Below are 22,332 nucleotides of genomic sequence, written 5' to 3' on the forward strand. Positions count from 1 at the left end.
GTCTCCTCGGAAAACTTCCTAAGCTCATATATAGACTTCTATGATTTTGGCCTAAATGATTATCACATTGTACCTAGCTAGTGCGATCAAGAGAAAATTGCACGCTCCAAAGAGTGTTCGCCAATTGCTCCAATCACATACACAGCCAGCCAAAAAAAAAAACGCGGGTGGTACATGCTTTTACACATTCCACATGGTAGGACGACATACAAACAATTATACAATGCATAAGCAAGTATATATAGTGCATTTAGTAATATTGGTGAGATTATGACTAAAACTAAGCGATATGTAATTGGTCTCACTAACATTAGAATCCAATCATTTAATCAATATCTCATAATATGAATGAAAAATGTGATTAATTAGAAGGGAAGATTTTATTAAAGGTAAGCATTTAAACTTATTTAAAGATTAGTTATCAATCAAATCGATAAATATTTTATATCAATAATAAAATTAAAAATAGTTAAAACTAACATTATTTTTTGCTATTTTCTCATTTTTATTCATTATAATTGATTAATTTAGGTATAAAACTAATTACTATAAATATCTATATACTTTTTGCAATTTATTACAAAAAGTAATTATTTTGGAAAATCCAAACAACTCAAAACCAAATTTACCTAATATATTTCACTACAAAAAAATTATATAATTTTTAAAACTAAATATTTTATTTAATCAATTATAATAATAATCGACTATTAAAGTAAGTTTTAAAACCATCTTGTTTTTATTACAATAATACCTAAAACTTTTGAGAACCAGGTCAGTTGGTAGGACTTATGGTAGACCTCGTTAGGCTTTGTTATTTCCAATTCAATCCATTTAATATTTTTTTTGCGGATTCAATCCATTTAATTGAATATGGATAAGATTTCTAAAAAAATCAACCCATGCCAACCCATAGGAATAACAAAGTCTTTAATTTAATTACCCATGCAATGTAGTATATATCAAATGGATAATGATAAATACATCGACATTTTTTTTTCACGTTCAAACACTGTATCAATTTATTTCATCATCCGAAACAAATGGATCGAGACAACGAGAATTTTCTACTATAAATATTTATTTAAAAATTCTTGTTTCTCTTTATTTATTTTTATTATACGATATCACTTGTTAATTTACATTTTTTAAAATATCAAATAACATGAGATATTCATATATTATTTTTTTTACTGAAGATATTCATATTAAATTGATAATTTGGATCATTGTTTCCTTGTCACCCAATTTTTTTTTTAAGAAAAAAAACAGGTTCATAATAAATATTTACATTATAAAAAAATCACATTTATAATTCCTGTTTATAATAACTTGACAAATTACTACTTGATTCAAGATAATTATAATTCTCTTATATTTTACTATAAAAGACGCTGAAGCAAAAAGAATTGCATAAACTTGGAAATAAACTAGTTTATGTCTATTTTATAAATTTAACAGTCTAGATTTATTTTTATATTGTAACAGTAGAATATCCACGTACAAAGAACATTTAGACTATTTAGTTAATAATAAAAAAAGAGTCAATATATACTAGATATTAAATTCGACAAATTTACACCTTTAATAACTTTTAAAACAAATAAACTTTATCAATCAAATCGTCGCATTCTTATGAAGTAGATTAAATAAATAAATTTGATATAATTTAAAAACTAATTAACAATTTTTTATTTTTCTGTATTTTAATGTATACTATTATTTAAAATATATATAAATTACTATTGTTATATTATATATTTATAAGTATGTGACTTATTTAAAATAGATCATTCAAGCAATATTATATAATTTGATGTTAATAAATAAAATTTAATATATACAAACTACAAATAATTTTTCACAGAAAAGAACTCAAAAAAATAATTATATGCCAATGCTTGAGAAGAACTTTTTTGAACGTATCTTCGTCAATAATAATATTTTAACAACAAATTTTAGTACTATTTTTATATCTCTCCATCACCTTATTCATTGTTTTTTATGTTTCTCTTTTTTCTTCCTTTCTAGAAAATATCTCATTGCTTTATTCAACGGCTTCAAACATTTGTAAAAGATTTCACAAAAATGTTCTGTAAAAATCAGACATTTTTTCCTGTCACAACACCATACCTCTCGTCTAATTGATTTTTTAACTACGGATGACTCAATTCTTGCTTTTATTAGATTTCATGAAATTAAGAGGAAAATACATTTCACGATCTTGTAAGATATCCTCAATGAATTACTTCTCTTAAATGTCAATTTCAAGACACTAGTCATAACTTAATATGTAAGGGGGCGCGCAAAAGTCGTCAATTTAACATTTTCAATATTTTTTTTTACCGCACATTTTAAATATATTCTTTTTTTCCGCACATTTTCAATATATTCTATTTCTTCCACCTTTGAGTTTTATATTTTCATCACACAACAGGACATATTGAATATGGAGAATAACAAGAGCTGAAAATACCAAGAACTAAACCAATATATAGTTAAACGATGGTTATTGATTTCTATACTACATACGGACAGCAAGCACAGCATTATATAAGACCAAAAAAACGATGGTTATTGATATGGAGAACATAAAAAACCTCTAGAATACTATATAATAATTGGGCTACAGCAAAATTTCCCTGTTATATTTTAGGGATATATATACCTGAATTTGCACCGAAATATGATATACCTATCCGTGTGGTGTGAGTATACTTAATCCGCTACACTCTAGCTAACATATACCTCCTTATGCTAACTTCATCCAGTTATCTGTAAGAAAAATATTATTTGTTTTCCGAAAGCAATACCATACACAATTAGGAAATAAAATCCTCTGAGTAGAGAAATATTCATGAAGCAATCTAACGTTTTTTTTAACATAAATAAGATTTATTAATAAGCTCAAATGGAACACAAATGAAGCAATCTAACATCTAACATGTGATCAGGGGAAAAGTTAAGGATATTAATGAAGTGTGAAATATTTAAATTGTACGTTGTTATAATCATAGATGACTCTCAATTAGTTATTACTCCTATAATTCATTATATTTGCATGAATCATGATTAAATGATGGTACCGAATTTCTTCATACTATAAAAATTAAACTCAAATTAATTGGTGAACAATAAAAATGTGTACCATGTAAACATAGGGATCATAACGCCCGCCCGAGCCTGATCTTTTCACAGCATCCACCCTCAACAACCTACACACAGTTCTTCGTAGCATGAGACAACAAAATTAAGTAGATTTATATGAAAAGAACATTATACATAAATTATTTGGTAGATTCTATTAGTTGAAATTTATCAGAAATTAAGATTTAAAATCAAAGAAATTGAGAGTGAGGCTCAATTTTTAACCAATTTTGAATAACAGTGTGTTTGTTAAACATTTTTGTGTACGAAAAATCCGAAGAGTTTAACTCACTTTCAGTGTTATCTAGTCCATGCTTGTTTTCACTGGAACATTTCAAACCACGAGTGATCACAGTATCACAAAATCAAACGGTTAGTGATCGATTGAAATTTTGAATTCAGTTCGTAAATATAACCAAAATCGCCCTTCATTCCGCTGAAATCAAACAAACTAAACCTATTGGATTTAAATCTCGTAAAAGTTTATGTTGCATGCCACAATCTGCGTGTGTGAGAAAGAGTGAGAGACAGAGAGATTATACATTCGCAGAGCTTTGCTAGTGTCAGGGCTGTCACCGAGCATTTGACGGATCTTCACTTCAGAGGAGCCACCGCAACAAGAGAGCAGCTTCAGTATAGCTTCGCCGCGCCGATGCAGGTGCGGTGAACCGGCGCCGCGACGCTTCGCCGCCGCTGCCGTCTCGCGATTGATTCCGGCCACACTCACAATCGCGCCTCTGCATCTCTTAGCGTAGCGCAAGCTTCTCTCACTGGAGATCCCGCTCGAGCTGCTCGACAAACACGACGAGGCCTCGCCGGAGACCGAAGCCGGAGACAGCACCTTCTCCGCCTCGCCGACGTTCGGCTTCCGGTCGCCGGAGCACGACGTGGTCCACGCGACCTTGGTCCGAATCTTCCTCGCAATCTTTCACAAACCAAAACTTCTCAGTTTTAATTACATCGTGAACTGAATCAAACAATCGAGAAATTCATAACACATAAATCGCAATTTTCAAATTCTCAACCAAATGTATATATCGTAAGTGAACTGAATAAAACAATTGAGAAATTCGTAACATAAATCGCAATTATCAATCAAATGTTTAGATCTCTGATCTTTTTAACACTGATCTCGCTGAAACTCAGTTGAACATTATCAAATCTAACCAAAACAGCATAGGAAATATCCAGAAACAATTGCAAAAACAGAATGAATCTCATTAGAAGAATCAGTGAAGTAAATTTTCAGATAACACAGAGTTGTTTGTTTTCGTTCTGCTTCCAAAACACGAACACATAACGAAGCGAAACAAACTCTAAATTAGAATAGACGAGAAGGAGCATTACAAAATCCAACCGAAAAAGCATAGAAAATATTCATACACAATAACAAAAACAGAATGAATCTCATTAGAAGAATCAGTGAAGTGAATTTTCAGATCACACAGAGTTATTTTGCTTTTGCTCTGCTTCCAACACAAACACATAACGAAGCGAAACAAACTCCAAACTAGAATCGATGAGAATGAAAAAAACAGAATGATTCTCATTAGAAGAATCAGTCAAGTGAATTTTCAGATCACGCATATTTGTTTTGTTTTCGTTGTGCTTCCAAACACAAACACATTACGAAGCGAAACAAACACAAAATAAGAATCGATGAGAAGGCACACAGAAAAGTAGAATCGACCTTGAGCTTCATCTGATCGTAACGCGTGACAGCAGAGGACGACACGCTTCCCGATTTGATGTCTTTCTCCGAGGAATCGCCATCGTCGTCGTCGTCATCGTCGTCGTCGTCCTCGTCGTCGTCGGTGAGCGAGGAAGACGAAGATTTATAAGAACCGTACGAAACCGAGATCTCTCTGAACCTCTTGCTTCCACTTCTTCTCTCTAGAAGCGCATCGCCGGAATAATCAGAGTGAAACCTTTCAGAGAGCCAGAAAATTTTATGAAAACAGAGTGAGCGAGTGAGTGAAGATCGAAACGAAGATGAGAAACTAAGAAATGTAATGCGAATCGAGAATGTTAATGTTACTTTGGAGTTGAAAGCGAGGGAGAGAGAGGTGTGGTGTTGAGAAGAAGCAGAGACGATGCAACCGTTCGTTCTACGGAGCTCGGAAACGAAGACATTGTTTCCTTGGCTTGCATTCTTCACTCTTTTTCTTCTCTCTCAAGCTTTTTGAAAATTTCGCGGGTTTATTAAAATCTTTTCAAATTTTTCTCTCTGTCAGCGTGTGCCGCGTGTGTACACTACTAACTAACAGTTTTTCATTTTTCATTTTTTTTGTTAGCCTTTTTCAGACAAGCTTAGAAAATTTATTTCACGAGAACATATAGTAAATTTTAATAGTTTAATGCATACATAGATAATATAATACTACTATACGACTATTAAAGGAGTGTGTGTAAGAAAATAAATAAATTAATGTGCACAAGAGTTGAACACAAGATGTTTTTATTGAGGGTATTCAACTTTACTAGTTGACTTTAATCGTCATTGTTGCCTTGTTTAGAGTTAGATGCTTATGTGAGGAAATGGGAGATATTTTATTTATTTAATTTAAGATAAAGTCTTTTCCGTTGTTTACTCTTGAATCTTGATCAATGATAAAGAACAAATTTGGAAATTCGAAGAAAAAGTACCAAAAACACCTTTTTTTCGTGTATTGGATTATGATTTAAAAAAATCTGGTAATATAATGTAATATTTAATTAAGATTTTTAGGATTTTTTTTAAAAAGTTAACAAAATGATTTTTTATAACTTTAAAAAAATCTTTAGATATTAAAAAATTATAAATTTTAATTGATTTTTTTAAAGATGAATTTCATATGATTTTTTAGTAGAAAATACCTCTTAAATAATCTTATCCAAAACCTTAAGATTTTCTTATTCTTTTTTTTTTTTTTGGCTTAACGTCACATTAATTCTATTATGTATTACAATTATTTTATTTTGAAATATAAAGTTTTAAAAGTTTTATTTTAATCTTTTATGTTTTTAAAATATATCATTTTTTTCAATATTCCATTAGAAATGCTAGTATTGTGTTAACTTTTAAATTTTGAAAAATGATCAAAATGATGTACTTCTATAATATAAAAAATTAGAATAAAACTAATGGATAGTATTTTTAATTCCAGATCCATCTTTTCTTCATTTACTTAGTAATTTTAATTTTTTAAAAAAAAAAATAAATAATGATGATTTTTAACCACCTTTATATTAACTTAACTATTCTAAAATTTAAAAAACTAATGGACACTAAGTTTCTAACGAAAAATTGTAAAAAGAACAAAAATGATATATTTCAAAAAACTTAAAAGAGCAGAATAAAACTTTTAACAAAACGATTGCAAAATATAATAGATTCAAAGTGACATTAAACTATTTTAAAATTTAAAAATTAACAGAATACTAATGTTTCTAATGAAAAATTGAAAAAAGAACCAAAATGATTTTTAAAACATAAAGGATTAGAATAAAACTTTTAAAATTTAACTAGCAAACTCGACTTTAGGAATTATTTTTTTTCACTACCTTTTTTTAGAGAACCCCCTAAAATTCCAATGCAAAAACTTTTTATCATCTTAATTGAAGACATAAATTCTATCTCCATAAATGTAGATATAAGACAAAAAAGAAAAAAAAATCACTCTTTTTTAAAATATAATGGACCAAAATTGATATTAGACTTTTTTTTTGTGTTACCTACTTTTCTAATTTTCACCACATTTAACCTCTTCTCTCTTTATTAAAGACAATATAGACTTCTCATAATATTTTAGCAAAGAAGGTCGTTCCAAAGAATTTCTAGTAAAGAAATTCACGTTTTTTTATAAGCCTATATATATAAATATGAAAATATGAAGAATACAGACCTGTGGAGCATAAGGAATGCCTCGTACAAGACACACAACACCAAACACAAGAGCACGTAAAACACAACTATGAGCCTTACGATGGCATTGTAGTCCACCTCTCAGCAAACAAAAGATCAATACTAAAGTGATCCCAGACATATGTCTTGATGATAAATTTTGCACTAATTTTTGTGAACAAATATAATCCCACAAAATTTAAGAAAGGGGGTAATTCTTGATTTGGAGACCCTTTATATTCTGAATAGATCCTTTATCATGAGTCAATGTATTAAAATTTTTATGTTTGATATAAAAAATATAATTAAAAACATAATCAAACAAATTAATAAAACATATTAAGTAAAAGAAGAGGACACCGTAAGAAGAAAGAGATATAAAAAAGAAAGATGTTATAGGATATAAGAGTGTTTATTAGTTCCAACCCTCAAGTTTGATATTTATAAAATATAAATTTTAACTGTGTGTAATCGTTACAAACTTTTTCTAAACTTTCATTGTTAATGACTTTGGTATTCAATCTCTACTATTGATAACTTTATCTTTAATCTTCAATGTCAATATGTGATTTTCATCTTTTGATTATCAAAACATCTGAAGATCAACTTTCAATACTAAAATTGACTCCTAAACCAATTTTTGATGCAATAAAAAAATTGTGGTGTTAACAATATGTTACAAGTGTGATAAATAAATGATAGTTACATTGCACCTTTCAGGAAGTATAAACCATTATGCATATATCTATAGCAATTATGTCATTGTCACCTTTCATAATTATCTATGACTTTTTATGTCTTTAGCATGACTGACTCTACTCATCTTTTTTATTTTTTTCTATCTTTTCTTACTGTTTCATTTTCCATTTTTTTAGTTATTTCAATATTCGAACGCATCAACTTGTTATGAAATAACATTGATAGCCTCTACTCGTGTCCTAGCTCGTCTAAGAGCTAGATTTGCCTCAATTGTTTGTCTCTTGCCTTCCGCCTTATTCAAATTAGCTTTTGCTATTTCAAGAGTTTGCTGTGCGTCTTGTGGATCAATGTCACTACCTTTTCCGCATCATTTACTAAAACAATAATCTCATTATTATTTATTCTAGCAAAACCGCCCATTAGAGCCATCGTTAATCATTGGTCTTTAAAATGTATTCTCAAAATACCTATATCTATGACGATGGCAATAGGCGCATGATTTGGTAATACTCCAATTTGTCCGCTATTAGTAGATAAACAGCTCCTCCAATGATCGTAGTCCCGAGCTTCTTTGATTCTTTTAAAGGGTAATATTCCAATTTTTCCATAGAGTTAGGTATGCAAGCTTCAATGTTAACGCCTTTTCAAATCTTATAAATCTATAAAAAAAAATCTTTTAAATTTATACTATTAATTAAGGGAATACCTCCATTTGGTGTCCATAAATGTTAGATAATTTTATCTTTTTTCAATTTTTTTAACTTTTACTACTCTTTTTTAATAACTATCCACCACTCTCATCTTGTTAATTATTTTTTATTAGTCTTATTTTTTATTTTTTAACTTCTAAATCTTGTTTCCCTTTTCTTTTATTTTTATTTAAAAAAATGTAAAGAGCCCCAAATTCTTATAATATAAATTAAAATTACAAAATTTTAATCCTAAAAGTTTTTTTTTAAAAATTTGATAAGTCATAACATCCTTATATAATATTTTAAAATTCATAAGACTTTTTAATGTTAAAATAATCTTTTAAAATCTTAATTCATACACCCTTATTATAATATAGAAAATATTTAGAGACTTTTTTTTAATCACTTTCTGCTTTCCCTCTTTTGTTATCAATAATCAATAATGCCAACCCAAATAATGGTATGGGATCATAATTTTCATGAAATCTCATAGAATTGACAAGTGAAACCTTTTTTCCAGAAAACAAAAAATAGTTTTTTAAAAGGAAAAAAAAGAAGAGTTACGTTTTAATCTCGCCACAAATTTTCCATATCAAAACTAGCTTAACACCTATAAAAAAGAAAATACTATTATGAAATTTTGTCCTTTAAAGTTAGTATTCATTTCTTCTATAAAATGACACAGGCTCATGCTCTCTCGTTTCTTCTTCTTAATCTACTATACCATAATTTTTAAGTTCTTGAGCATTCTACAATTGTAGCAGAAAAAAATGCTCTCCCATTTCTTATAAGTTACTACTATTTACTTCAATTTTTATATAAAAATCCAATTGTTATATGCGAACTGATTCCACAAACACATGAACTGTAAATGCAGAAAGTCATCAGAACAAATTTTTATTTCTAATAACTCCTATAATAATCAGGTCTCACACTTTAAAAAATGCTAAAAATAAGTGTTTAACGGAATGTTTTGATAGCATTTCAGTCCTCTCCAAACTAAACACCCAAGATCCAGGGTTTTCCTTTTTGTTACGAGCCATAACTACTTTTATAGAAACTTGCTGCATATGGCAAAGCATTGATTGAATCGAAATAGACTTGTTAACTACGCTGGCGTCACTTTCACAGAAACCCATCAAACCTTAAAAAAGTGGTCACCACATCGTGTTTAACTGCTTTCTCAAGTCACCTCTACTTTGGAAAGAAATTAATTAGTAACACAAGTCAATGAGAGCCCAGCCCAGCCAAGCAAACCCACAAAACAACCCCCCCAAGTTCCATCTGTCTCCAATAAATCAAGATAAAGTGGTAACGAGACATTAGTATTTTTTTTTGGGCGAAACCCAGATCTAGAAACTAATTTTTCAAGCTAATGAAATCTATTTAAACAATTCATTTCTTTCAATAAATATAGATATTCTTCAAAATATTACACATATATTTTTACCATATTTTTATTTTTAACTAAAATTAATTAAAAATCACAATATTTAAAGATTTCACTTCTTATTTAACAAGATCTACTCATTATTTTATATTTTTAAATGATTTTAAGAGTAAATAGTTCATATAAAAAAGATTGTAAAAATGTTTTAAAATATCTTCCAATTAAAAATCATTGTATATAATAAGTTAATTGATTTTTACAATAATTATTTTAAAAATTATATCTATTATAATTTCTGATAATATAATTTTTGTACATTAATAATTGATAATCCATTAAAATTCGAATTCAAAATTTAAATAATAACAAAGTGCCATGAAATAATTGGTATACTCTAGAAAAATGTATTGACATCGCGACTTATAAAGAAATCAACGACATTATAATAAAAACTTCCAATTAATACCCGAACGTGAAGCATTACCTAATAAATCCATTTCCCAACAGCAAAACCACTCATCACATACCATAAAAAATTAAAAAGAAATAAAAAAAAAGGAAAGGAAGATGTTACTACTGAACCAGAAGAAGATTCCACTCCACCAAACTACTTGCAGTTGCATTCAAGCTTAAGGAACCGACACACCTGTCGGCAACCCCAACACTAAGCAAGAGAAAGGAAAAACACTTCACTCCAATTCCAAACCTGTTGCTGAAACCCCAAAAAAACTTAGCAACATTCTATGTTTCTGTTCAGAGGAAAAAAGAAAAAAAAGATAGCGTTGTTGTGTTGAGTTGAAACCGATTCAGCTCAAGACTCAGGTCAATCCAAATACACATTTAGAAGTTTCAATTCAATTTTTCAACTCAATGATGGTCCAAGAGCGTTCACTTCCCAAATCAGTGAACCCGAAGCCCCACACGCGAACGGCGGCACTGGCCTCCACGAAGAGCCTCGATTTCTCCGCATGGGTCTCCGACAACCTCGTCAGGATCGTGGCGGTGCTTCTCCTGGTGGCCACCGTCGCCGCCTTGTTCTTCCTCCGCAACGTCGGCGACACCGCCGCGCTGCTCTGCTTCGAGAACCAGGCGCGGGAGCTCGAGAGGATCGCGTACCCGCGCGTGGACTGGTCCGCTATCGCGCCGATCGCAGACAAGACCTCGAAGTTCTCGAGCTTCCGGTCGGAGAAATGGATCGTGGTGTCGGTGTCGGGTTACCCGAGCGAGGCGCTCCGGCGCCTTGTGAAGATGAAGGGGTGGCAGGTGGTTGCGGTTGGAGGGTCCAATACGCCGTCGGATTGGACCCTCAAAGGTGCGATCTTTTTGTCCCTGGAGGAACAGGTCAATTTAGGGTTTAGGGTTGTGGATTACCTTCCTTATGATTCGTTTGTTAGGAAGAGTGTGGGGTATTTGTTTGCGATTCAGCACGGTGCTAAGAAGATTTTTGATGCTGATGATAGAGGGGAGGTGATAGATGATGATTTGGGGAAGCATTTTGATGTGGAGTTGGTAGGGGAAGGTGCTAGGCAAGAGGTTTTGCTGCAGTATAGTCATGATAACCCGAATCGAACCGTCGTGAACCCTTATGTGCATTTTGGGCAGCGTTCGGTTTGGCCCAGAGGGTTGCCCTTGGAGAAGGTGGGGGAGATTGGGCATGAGGAGTTTTACACTCAGGTTTTTGGAGGGATGCAGTTCATTCAGCAGGGGATTTCCAATGGCCTGCCGGATGTTGATTCGGTATTTTATTTTACTAGGAAGTCGGTGTTGGAGACGTTTGATATCCGGTTTGATGAGCATGCACCGAAGGTGGCGCTGCCACAGGGCATGATGGTGCCGGTTAATTCGTTTAACACGATGTACCATTCGTCTGCGTTTTGGGCCTTGATGCTCCCGGTGTCGGTCAGCACGATGGCGTCCGATGTGTTGAGAGGTTACTGGGGGCAGAGGCTGCTTTGGGAGGTTGGTGGGTATGTTGTGGTTTACCCTCCAACTGTGCATAGGTATGATAGGATTGAGGCATATCCATTTTCGGAGGAGAAGGATCTTCATGTGAATGTTGGAAGGTTGATTAATTATTTGATTTCATGGCGATCGGATAAGCATAGGTTGTTTGAGAAGATATTGGATTTGAGCTTTGCAATGGCGGAGGAGGGGTTTTGGACTGAGAAGGATGTGAAGCTTACTGCTGCTTGGCTGCAGGATTTGTTGGCTGTTGGCTATCAGCAGCCGAGGTTGATGTCGTTGGAGTTGGGACGTCCGAGGGCAAATATTGGTCATGGGGATCAGAAAGAGTTTGTTCCACAAAAGTTGCCATCGGTGCATCTTGGTGTTGAAGAAACGGGAACAGTGAATTATGAGATTTCTAATTTAATCCGGTGGAGGAAAACTTTTGGAAATGTTGTGCTTATCATGCATTGCAATGGGCCAGTGGAACGAACTGCTCTTGAATGGAGGTTGCTTTATGGGAGGATATTCAGATCTGTAGTTATTTTGTCCGAAAAGAAGGATGTTGATCTTGTTGTAGGGGAGGGCCATTTGGACTATGCATACAGGTAAGTCTGGTTATATTTTACATTTCCCTCTATCATTAAGTCATATATGATTGTTACTTTGTTACTAGGCTACTTACTAATGGTGTCTTGTAATTTTATCCTAATAAATTCTGAAACTGAATGCTGGCCTCTCATGATTACCTGAGATGGTTCTCTTTTATCAGTAAGAGTAAGGATTGAGAGGCAATAAAAGACTAAAGTTTGTTTAAAAAATAAAATGAAATGAAACCATCTCAAGTAATTGCTTTGGGTCATTGGCTGTTTGGTGAAGTAACATGCAGATAAATGTGCTCAGCTGTTGTGAAATGTGATTAATAGTTAGACAGCAGATAAAATGAAACTTTCCTTCACTTTAGGTAATAGAGATCCAGGAATGAATAACGAAGAAATACTTTATTAGAATTTAGAAGTCAGGGAACAAAACAGAGCCTAAGCTCCTTACATGAGTCCAGAGCATAAGCTCCTAAGAGAAGAGTATTTTCTCATCCCAAATGCCCATGGTCCAGGTCCTCATTCTGGTCCAGAACTCTGAGATGTTATGTAGCTTAAGTCTCTAGCATTGGAAATTTTAGGAGAGGAATGTTAGAAATATTACTTGTTTTTTACGGTGAAGCATTTATTTCTGTCTCTTTAAACTTTTTTGGTTAATCGTGTGAGGATTTGGAAAAAGATTGATTGTTAAATGTTGAACTGTTTCGTTCAAAGGGAGGAGAGGGGAGGGAAACTAAAATCTGCCTGATATTGGAGGGAGGCAAAAGTTGTAAGGGAGGGATTTCAGCCCTCCTATTTTCCTTTTCCCCCTTTAAACTTCTGAACGGAAGATTTTTATCAAAATCCCTCTGTTCCCCTCTCCTCCAACCATACAGTATGCATATGTTAAATATGAGATGGTAGACTCTATCTAGGTGGAGAGGGAAGGAATGAAGAATAATTTATTGAATTAGTGTGTGATCCTCATCTTTAATAACATAAAACAAGTGCACTGTTCTGAAAAATAGTCTCATAAGTAACCAGAGCTGTAGTTGTGAATTTCTTCTGATTGCTTATCTTTTTCCTTCTTGATATAATTTGAATTTTATCCATCTCCTGATTTCAGGTACCTGCCCAAAATTTTTGATCAATTTAGCAGTGCAGAAGGATTTTTGTTCGTTCAGGATAATACCATTCTTAATTACTGGAACTTACTACAAGCAGATAAAACTAAACTTTGGATCACTAATAAGGTATTGCTGTTATATTTTCTCTCACCTACAGTATGGACTCTTATTTTCACATGGTAGATACTCCCCCAATACAAAATCTTCCAAAATTGATAATATAAGGCTCGTTGGCCCCTATTAGGAATGCATGTACAATTATTGTGAGTAGTTTTAATTTAGAGTAGTAAACCTCGTTCTAATCTCTAAAACTGTAAGCATTGGTCAATTTAGTCCTTGACTTTGCCCAGCATCATTTAATTGTCATTTTTAGTTTTTAGGGCAAAATGAGCGTGGAAAATATAGTGGAAAATAAATCCAAGAACTAGAAATTAGGATTTTGTATAGTCAGAGACTAAAGTGACTAACGCCTACAATTTTAAGGACACAAATGGCGATTTACTCTTCAATTTATTGTCAGTGAAGTTGTTCACTTGTTCTACACTATTATCCAATCATACACCATTATTGATATCATATTCAAATTCATTCAGGACAATGTCAGCATGAAAATTTTATATGCCAAAAAATTGATCCGAATTAAATCCTTGTTTCATTGTCTTTTGTTTATGTTATTTTTCCTAGTCAAAGTCAACTTTAAAAGCATAGCTTTAACCCTTAAAAGGCCAGTATAGCACTTCTCTCTGACAATTTACACATTTTCGGGGATTCAGGTATCGGAGTCATGGTCTTCTATATTAACAAATGGTGAGGACTCAGATTGGTTATCACAACAAGCAAGAATGGTACAAAAGGTTGTTAGCATGATGCCAGCCCACTTTCAAGTCAGTTACAAAGAAACAAGTGACAATGACAAGAACCTCCTAATATGCAGTTCTGAGTTGTTCTATGTTCCTCAGCGCCTTATCAGCGATTTTGTTGAGCTTGTTAACCTTGTGGGGGACCTAGAAATCCATCAGAAGGTTGCAATTCCTATGTTCTTTGTCTCCCTAGATTCTCCTCAGAATTTTGACCCCGTTCTTGATAGAATGATCTACAAGCAAAATCCCCCTGCAAATTCCACCACTCTTTATTCTGCCAAAGTCCCTGCTGTTCATCCATTGAGTGTATCAAGTGAGCAAGACTTTATAAAGCTTATCAGAATAATGGCAGAAGGGGATCCACTCCTCATGGAGTTAGTTTGAAAGTAGAACTCTTTCTTCTTGATAATACCTACATGACGAGAGAGGATGCAAGAAACATGTAACACTCAGATAGCGCTCCTACATGGTCTCTTAATCAAAAACAGTGTTACAGTCTTTTTTGTTTCTTGGGTGGTTTTTTAACCCTTCTCTTTCCCCCTCCCCTTTATTGTGCAGATTTGTTCCACAGAAAATGTATCATTCCTGATTTTTTGCCCCTTCTTTTTTTGTGAAAAATGAAATGAAAATGTATTTGTATTCAATATTGCAATTCAAGCTCTCCATTAAGAGATTCTTTTTTGTGATCAACTTGTTGCGCGTCTCATATACAGTGCTTTCAGGGAATTTGCATGTCGATGCAATTATTGACATCAAAGAACCATAATCCTACATATAGATAAGAATTCTGTACAAAGGCTTATTAGCATACATATTCATCCCCGAAACACTACAAAATAATGTCTGAAGAAACAAAAATGTGTGTATTTTCATGCCAAACCTAATTTTGCGTTTACTTCAAGAACTGTTAAATTCTGCCACATATTTAACTAGGAACCTCACAAATATCAATTTATAAAACTATTTAGTGATATGAGCAATGAAAGAATCCATTTCCATGCGAGAAACTCCATCTTCATCCATGGACCTATGGATGGCGTTTTTAAGCCTAACTGCTCTCTCTCGCATCTCATCACCTTCATTTGTTTCCATCAACCTTCTCACAGTATTCTCAACAACTGAAGCACTAACCAATGGATTCCTATGCTCAATGCTTCACAACCAAACCAACCTTGAGCATCTGTGTGGTCAAAACTGTGTTTCTTGGCTGGTCAGAGTGCATAGGCAATGCAGCTATTGGCTCTCCCATGGTTATGCTTTCTAAGCAGGAGTTCCATTCACATTGACTCATAAACCCCCTGTTGAAGAGTGGCTCAGAATTTCCAGTTGGGATGCCCAATCCCTCAACTAGCCCCATGCGAACTCCTCAAATTGGTTATGCAATATTTGCAGTATCCATGGAAGTGCAAGATTCACCCATGAGCATTAATATATTTAGAATTTTAGAATTTTTTTCAATAAAATCCTAGATACAAATTTCCAAAAAAAATAAAAATACACTTAAATATGTTTAAGATTCCTGATAAATGATCGAATTTTATTTTGAATCGCTAACATATTTTTTTTTTGTTTTGAGTTCATGATATATTAACATTTGTTTGAGACAATTTTTCAAGAAAACTTTTGATAAGTGTCATCCACTTATAATTTAATGGTTAGACTAATTTATTGTAATATTTATACATTTATGAACTAAATTTATCATTTAAAAATATAGGTAATAAATTATCAACAAATGCATAATTCAAGGATTAAATATGCTATTGATGCAAGGTGTTTATTTTTGTCTCCATCTGTGAAATTATTTCAACTTAAATATATCTGACATCGACATCTTATAATTGAAAAGATTAACCCGAACATAAGTTATTGTCATCTAGAAAAATGTAAGTTCTTTCCATGATTTTATAATTCAAAGATATTTTTTCAAAGCATGTGAGTTTGAATATGGAATTATATCATCAATAAAGAAATAAAATTAGAAAAATATAATATACATGCTTTAAGATAAATACTATTAATATAAATATAATAACATATATACAAAAATATAACTTATTCTACTGAAACACCTAATATTCTCTCATTTACATTACCTTGGGACTTATTACTTACGACTAAATCAAGAGCGAAGAAGGACAACTTGTTTTGCAACTTAATCTCAAGAACAATAACATTATTAATTGCTTTTCCGCGAACTATAATAGGGCATAGACACAATTTTGTGCAAGAAAAACAAATATACTTATATGTATCATAGATACATATTTATCTTCGAAAGAGAAGCTCAAAGAACCGATAAGAAACAAAAAAACATAGTGAAAAATAGTAAGAACAAGGAGAATCTTCCAGACTAGAAATAGTGTATATATCTTAAATATTGTTTGAAGTCTTTGATTATATATATAAATTCAAAAATTTAATTTGCGTGTGGATAAACAATTATTGACACCAAACAAGGATTGTTCTAAAATACATAGATAAGAATTCTACAAAATGGCTTAGCATGTTGATCACAAAAACTTTGCCAGATAATGTCTCCAGAAACATAAATATGTGTGTATTTTCATGCCAAACCTATTTTGCATCAACTTCATGAACTGTAAAATTCTGTCATATTCAACTAGGACCACACTAATATCACTTGATACAGCTATTTAGTGATATGAGCAATGAAAGAATCAATTTCCATGCGAGAAACTCCACCTTCATCCATGGACCTATGTATGACATTTTTAAGCCTCACTGCTCTTTCTCGCATATCATCACCTTCCTTTGTTTCCATCAACCTTCTCACAGCATTTTCAACATTTGAAGCACTAACCAATGCATTCCTTTGTGCCCAATTCTTCACAACCAAGCCAATCTTGAGCACCTCTGTGATCAAAACACTGTTTCTTGGCTGGTCAGAGTGCATAGGCCATGCTGCTATTGGCACCCCCATGGATATGCTCTCTAAGCAAGAGTTCCATCCACAATGACTCATAAACCCCCCTGTTGAAGTGTGACTCAGAATTTCCAATTGGGGTGCCCAATCTCTCACAACTAGCCCCATGCCTTCAACTCTCTCCTCAAACTCATTCGAAAACTCATTCCATTTTGCTTCACTTCCATCAAATATGTCTCCTTTATCAGCATCTCTCAGCACCCAGATGAACTTCTGCTTGCTTTGTTCCAACCCAGTTGCAATCTTTTTTATTTGTTCCTCTTTAAAAGTTGTTGTGGTCCCAAAAGACACGTATAGGACTGAATTTGGATCTTGTTTATCAAGCCACTCCAAGCAAAAGTGCCTTTCTTTGGAATCTTTCTTCTCAAAAGCTAAAGGGTTGAATGGTCCCAATGCCCAAAGCTTCTTGCCACCAGTGAAACGCTCCATCCACTCAATGTAAGCACCTTCAATTGCTCTGCTTGTGTTGTAGATGTTTCCATCATTGACTTTGCGGAAATCTCTTTGCGCAATCATGAAATTCATGAATTCGGTTGTGAAGCATCCTTCCATAGAAGGAATTTCTGGGACAAGCATGCCATCAACCAAGGGTCTCCCCATTTTATCCCAATAAAAAACGGCGGTGCCAAATGTACATGTGCTGTGAAAAGTGTAATTCTCAACATTTGGCATGTTTGTGGCATCTTGTGCCACTGATGCCATTACAGAGTCATGGATGACAATGACCCTTTTGGCTTGAGAAGAGAGGGAATGAAGAAGTTTCCTCACAGGCTCCCGAAGATGCGAAGAGGCCTCAAAGGAAGGAAGTAGATGAGCTGGGAAATCGGTTTCTTCATTGTTGGGGTTGGGAGGAGGGGAAACAAAGGAAGGAACTTCAAAGGCATGGAAATGAATGTTGGAGATGGAGTTGTGGTCTCGAAGTGTGACTTGGCGAATGTGTGTGACAGTGCCAACATAATGGACTGGTATGTTGTGTGATAAGATTAGGCGTGAGAGATGAAGAAGCTGGTTGAGATGGCCTTGTGCAGGGAAAGGTATCAGAACTGCCATCACTTGGGTTTGGTGAGGAAGGAATTTTCCACTCGAAGCCATTGGGAAAATTTAGGTAGGTAGAAGCTATTGTTCAATTTTGGCAACAGATTTGGCAGGTGGTATTCATAGGATTTCGGTGGAGTGGAAATAATTTTCTACCTGTCAATTTGGTCATTTTTTTTTTTTATCATTTGTGAATTTGGTCATTGAAAGTGAGAGGTCCTTGTCAGCTTAACATTTAAAAGTAATAAATTTTAAAAAGCCGTTTGACTAACATATGATTTGAGGAAATTTTTAAAAATACTACATAGTTATTTTAAATTAACCACTGATCTCAATTTTGTTTAAATTGTTAGAAAATTTCTGACTGTTATTAAACTGTCAAATTTTGTTTACCAAGAAATAAATTTCTGACAGTGTAGGAGCTTTCACAAAAAAATTTACTGTCTTTTTATACACATGACCTCTTACCGGAAACAATCTTAGTCGAGGAAAATAACACTGCTATGGATAGTAAAATTCTCCTTGAGGACTACTGGTTAATATGAAATAACTCAGTAACCTACATGCTTAGTAGTATTTTTTTTTATGATTTTAAAGTATACAATAAATTTTAAAAATGAATTAATAATTAAAGTATTTTTTTAAACAAGGGGCACAATTTAAACCATCATATTAATCTAATGGTCTAAAAATTGGAAAAGTTACTGTGACTTTCTCAGTGGCAACACTTTCTGGTTATAATAAACAATATCCTGTAATCACTGGTCTTTGATGCCAGACCATCCATTAATCATGTATTGATCCCGATGTTAATTATCATAATTTTCTTCATCCACCTTCAACTATTGCAGTTTTTATTTTGGAAAGTTTCTGTTTTATCTTCACTTCATTTTTTTCTTGCCGAATTTCTTTGATGGATCCAAAAGTGCCAATTTATTGATCCCTCAACAGACTGCCCATACCTTTTCAATATTCTTCCTAAAAACTCCTGGAATTGAGAATAATAGAATAAGAAAGAAAGAATAACAAGCTTCCTAGATAATCAGCACTTAGAATATCATAGTAACAGATAACAACTTTCTTAATGGCTAACACATTCCTAAATCCCTTGTTCATTATTCCTCCTAGACTAGACTCTCAATATTGAAGAAACCTAGAAGTATAGGGTACTGGTCTATGCCACCAGAGCATGAACTGTAGAATCAAGTCTGTTGGTAAATGCCATCATAATTTCCCTCCTCTGTGAATTCAAAATAGGCACTGAGCAGAAAATGTAGAACAATAACACCAAATTTTTTTGCCATGAAAAGCCTTCTCAATGTGAGCAAGGAAAAACCACGGGACCCAGGCCTTTTAAATCTTCCACTACAACAATAATCGGGATACAAAAATACAACAATAATTTATCTTCAATTTGTGGACTCACAATGTTAAGAAAATAAAAAAAAAATTATTTTGAGTAGTTTAATTATTATCCTAGTTTTAAGGAGTGTGTTACTCCACGTAGCATAATGGTTGTGTTTTTCCTTAAACGTTAGGATTTTAGGTTTAAATTATGCAGTAGTGGATTTGATTCCTATTTACTTGTTATTCTGGTGTGTACTAGCCTATTTAATAGGCAGGAGTATACTTGTTTTAAATAACACAAAGAAACGCATTTCTCATATTCTAGTCTTTATTTCTTTATGCGTTAACAGTGGTACCAGAGCTAAACGGGACCTAAAAAAAACAAAGGTAGTAGCTTTTGTGATAACAACAAGCAAAAGAGATGTCATCTGAATAGCACTTTGTGCAGCCTGTTATTCCATGCTTTGATGATCACTATGACCATTGGAGCATGTTGATGGAGAATTTCCTACGGTCTAAAGAGTATTGACATGTTGTTGAAAGTGGTGTTGAAACACCTAATGTTGTTGTAGCACTCACATAAACACAACAAAAGGAGTTGGAGGGACTGAAGTTGAAAGATTTAAAGGCAAAAAATTACTTGTTCCAAGCCATTGATCGCTCTATCTTGAAAACAATTCTTTACAAAGAAACTTCCAAAGATAGTTGGGATTCAATGAAGAAAAAATATCAAGGCTCTAATAGAACAAAGCGTGCACAACTTCAAGCCTTGAGAAAGGAATTTGAAATGTTACACATGAAGAATGATGAATCGGTAACCAACTATTTTGCAAGAACCATGACAATTGCAAATAAAATGTGATTCCATGGTGAAAAGATGGAAGATGTTGTTATAGTCAAGAAGATCTTGCATTCCATGGCACCAAAGTACAACTATGTTGTGTGTTCCATTGAAGAATCCAAAAATGTTGATACATTCTCCCTTGACGAGCTCCAGAGTTCTTAGTTAGTTCATGAGCAAAAGATGAATCAAGATACAATTACAGAAGAGCAAGCTTTGAAGGAATCTACCTCTTCAAGAGGCAGAGGTAAAGACACAGGGAGAAGTGGTAGAGGCAGAGGACGGGTAGATCAAAACAACAACAGTGGAAGGGGAGATCAAAACAACTACAGTGGCAGAGGAAGATGAGGAAATCAATTTGATAAATTTAAGATTGAGTGTTATCGGTGTCACATGTTTGGCCATTGTCATTCTGAATGTTATACAAAGCTATCACGCAACAAAGAAAAGGAAGTGATTTCAAAGTTTGTTGAAGAGAATGAGGCCAAAATGCTATTGATGGTTGTTCAAAATAGTAAGGAACCAAAATCAGATGTTTGGTATGTAGATACAGGCTGCAGTAATCTCATGAGTGGAAGTAAGTCCTCCTTTTCTCATCTAAATGAAGATTTTCATTCAATTGTTAGTTTTGGTGATTCTTCCTCTATACAAGTAAAGGGTAAAGGTGATATTAAAATAAAACCAAGAATGGTTTTGTGGAAACAATCTCTAATGTATTGTATGTACCTGACTTAAAAAGTAACTTGTTGAGTGCTGGTCAGTTACAAGAGAAGGGATATGTCATTACTATTAAACATGGTGCTTGTGAAAGTTATGATTCTACTAGAGGTGCTATTGCTATTGTGCAAATGAGTTCCAACAGGTTGTTTCCATTGAAGGTTGAAACTATTCAGTCTTGATTAGTGGTTGGAATCAAAGATCCTTCATGGTTATGGCATTTTCGTTATGGCCACTTGAGTTTTGGTGAATTAAAGACTCTCAACCAGAAGAACATGGTGACAGGACTTCCTCCAATTGTAGCCCCTTCCCAAGTGTGTGAGGATTGTGTTGTTAGCAAACAACATTGTTCTCAATTTCCTAAAAACAAGTCATGGAGAGCAAAGGATGCTCTAGAGTTGGTACATTCATGTATATATGGGCCAACAAGTCCATCTTCCAATGGAGGTAAAAGTTATTTAATTACCTTCATTGATGATTTTTCAATAAAAACTTGGGTTTATTTTTTGTAGGAAAAATCTAAAGCATTTATTGCATTCAAGTTTCTTAAAGCTCGTGTTGAAAATGAGGCTGGAAAAAATATCAAGACCCTTCATACAGATCGTGGTAGTGAATATTGCTCAAAGGTTTTTGAAAACTTTTGTGCAGAGCATGGCATACGAAGAGAACTCACAACAGCCTATACACCGCAACAAAACGGTGTATCAAAGAGGATGAATAGGAAAATTCTTAACATGGTGAGGAGCTTAATGACACGAGGAAGGGTTCCAAAGAATTTTTGGCCAGAAGCCGTAAATTGGAGTGTTCATATTTTGAACAGAAGTCCAACATTTGATGTTCAAAACATGACTCCTGAAGAAACTTGGAGTGGGAGAAAACTAGATGTGAATCACTTCAAAAAATTTGGATGCATTGCCTTTGTCCATGTTCTTGATCAGAAAAGAAAGAAACTTGATGACAAAGCTGGAAAATGTGTTTATTGGTGTAAGTGAAACCTCCAAAGCATACAAATTGTTTAATCCCAGTACAAAGAATATTGTGACCAGCAAGGATGTTGTTTTTGATGAAGAAAACACTAGGGATTGGAATAGGCAACAACCTACCCAAGTATTTCTTGATGAAAAT

The 22,332-nt window shown here is 33.5% G+C and overlaps 3 protein-coding genes across 3 annotated transcripts; 1 reads left to right on the plus strand and 2 right to left on the minus strand.

Moving 5' to 3' along the window:
* Positions 1-3,035: 3,035 nt before the first annotated feature.
* LOC114375420 lies at positions 3,036-5,280 on the minus strand. Its single transcript, XM_028333199.1, has 5 exons — positions 5,186-5,280; positions 4,838-5,075; positions 3,690-4,072; positions 3,149-3,215; positions 3,036-3,041 (listed from the first exon to the last, which is right to left on the minus strand). The coding sequence occupies exons 1-5, from the start codon at positions 5,278-5,280 to the stop codon at positions 3,036-3,038; spliced, it is 789 nt and encodes a 262-aa protein (XP_028189000.1).
* A 5,032-nt stretch (positions 5,281-10,312) lies between these two features.
* On the plus strand, positions 10,313-15,010 carry LOC114392834 (probable glycosyltransferase STELLO2). The gene is made up of 3 exons (XM_028354067.1): positions 10,313-12,363; positions 13,460-13,586; positions 14,234-15,010. Exons 1-3 carry the CDS (start codon positions 10,682-10,684, stop codon positions 14,702-14,704), a joined length of 2,280 nt encoding a protein of 759 aa, XP_028209868.1. The 5' UTR covers positions 10,313-10,681; the 3' UTR covers positions 14,705-15,010.
* A 1,755-nt stretch (positions 15,011-16,765) lies between these two features.
* On the minus strand, positions 16,766-18,433 carry LOC114392842 (zeatin O-glucosyltransferase-like). Its single transcript, XM_028354080.1, has one exon. The coding sequence runs from the start codon at positions 18,357-18,359 to the stop codon at positions 16,974-16,976; it is 1,386 nt and encodes a 461-aa protein (XP_028209881.1). The 5' UTR covers positions 18,360-18,433; the 3' UTR covers positions 16,766-16,973.
* Between the last annotated feature and the right edge of the window lie 3,899 nt (positions 18,434-22,332).

The sequence above is a fragment of the Glycine soja genome, chromosome 2, assembly GCF_004193775.1.
Source record: "Glycine soja cultivar W05 chromosome 2, ASM419377v2, whole genome shotgun sequence".
NCBI lineage: Eukaryota > Viridiplantae > Streptophyta > Magnoliopsida > Fabales > Fabaceae > Glycine > Glycine soja.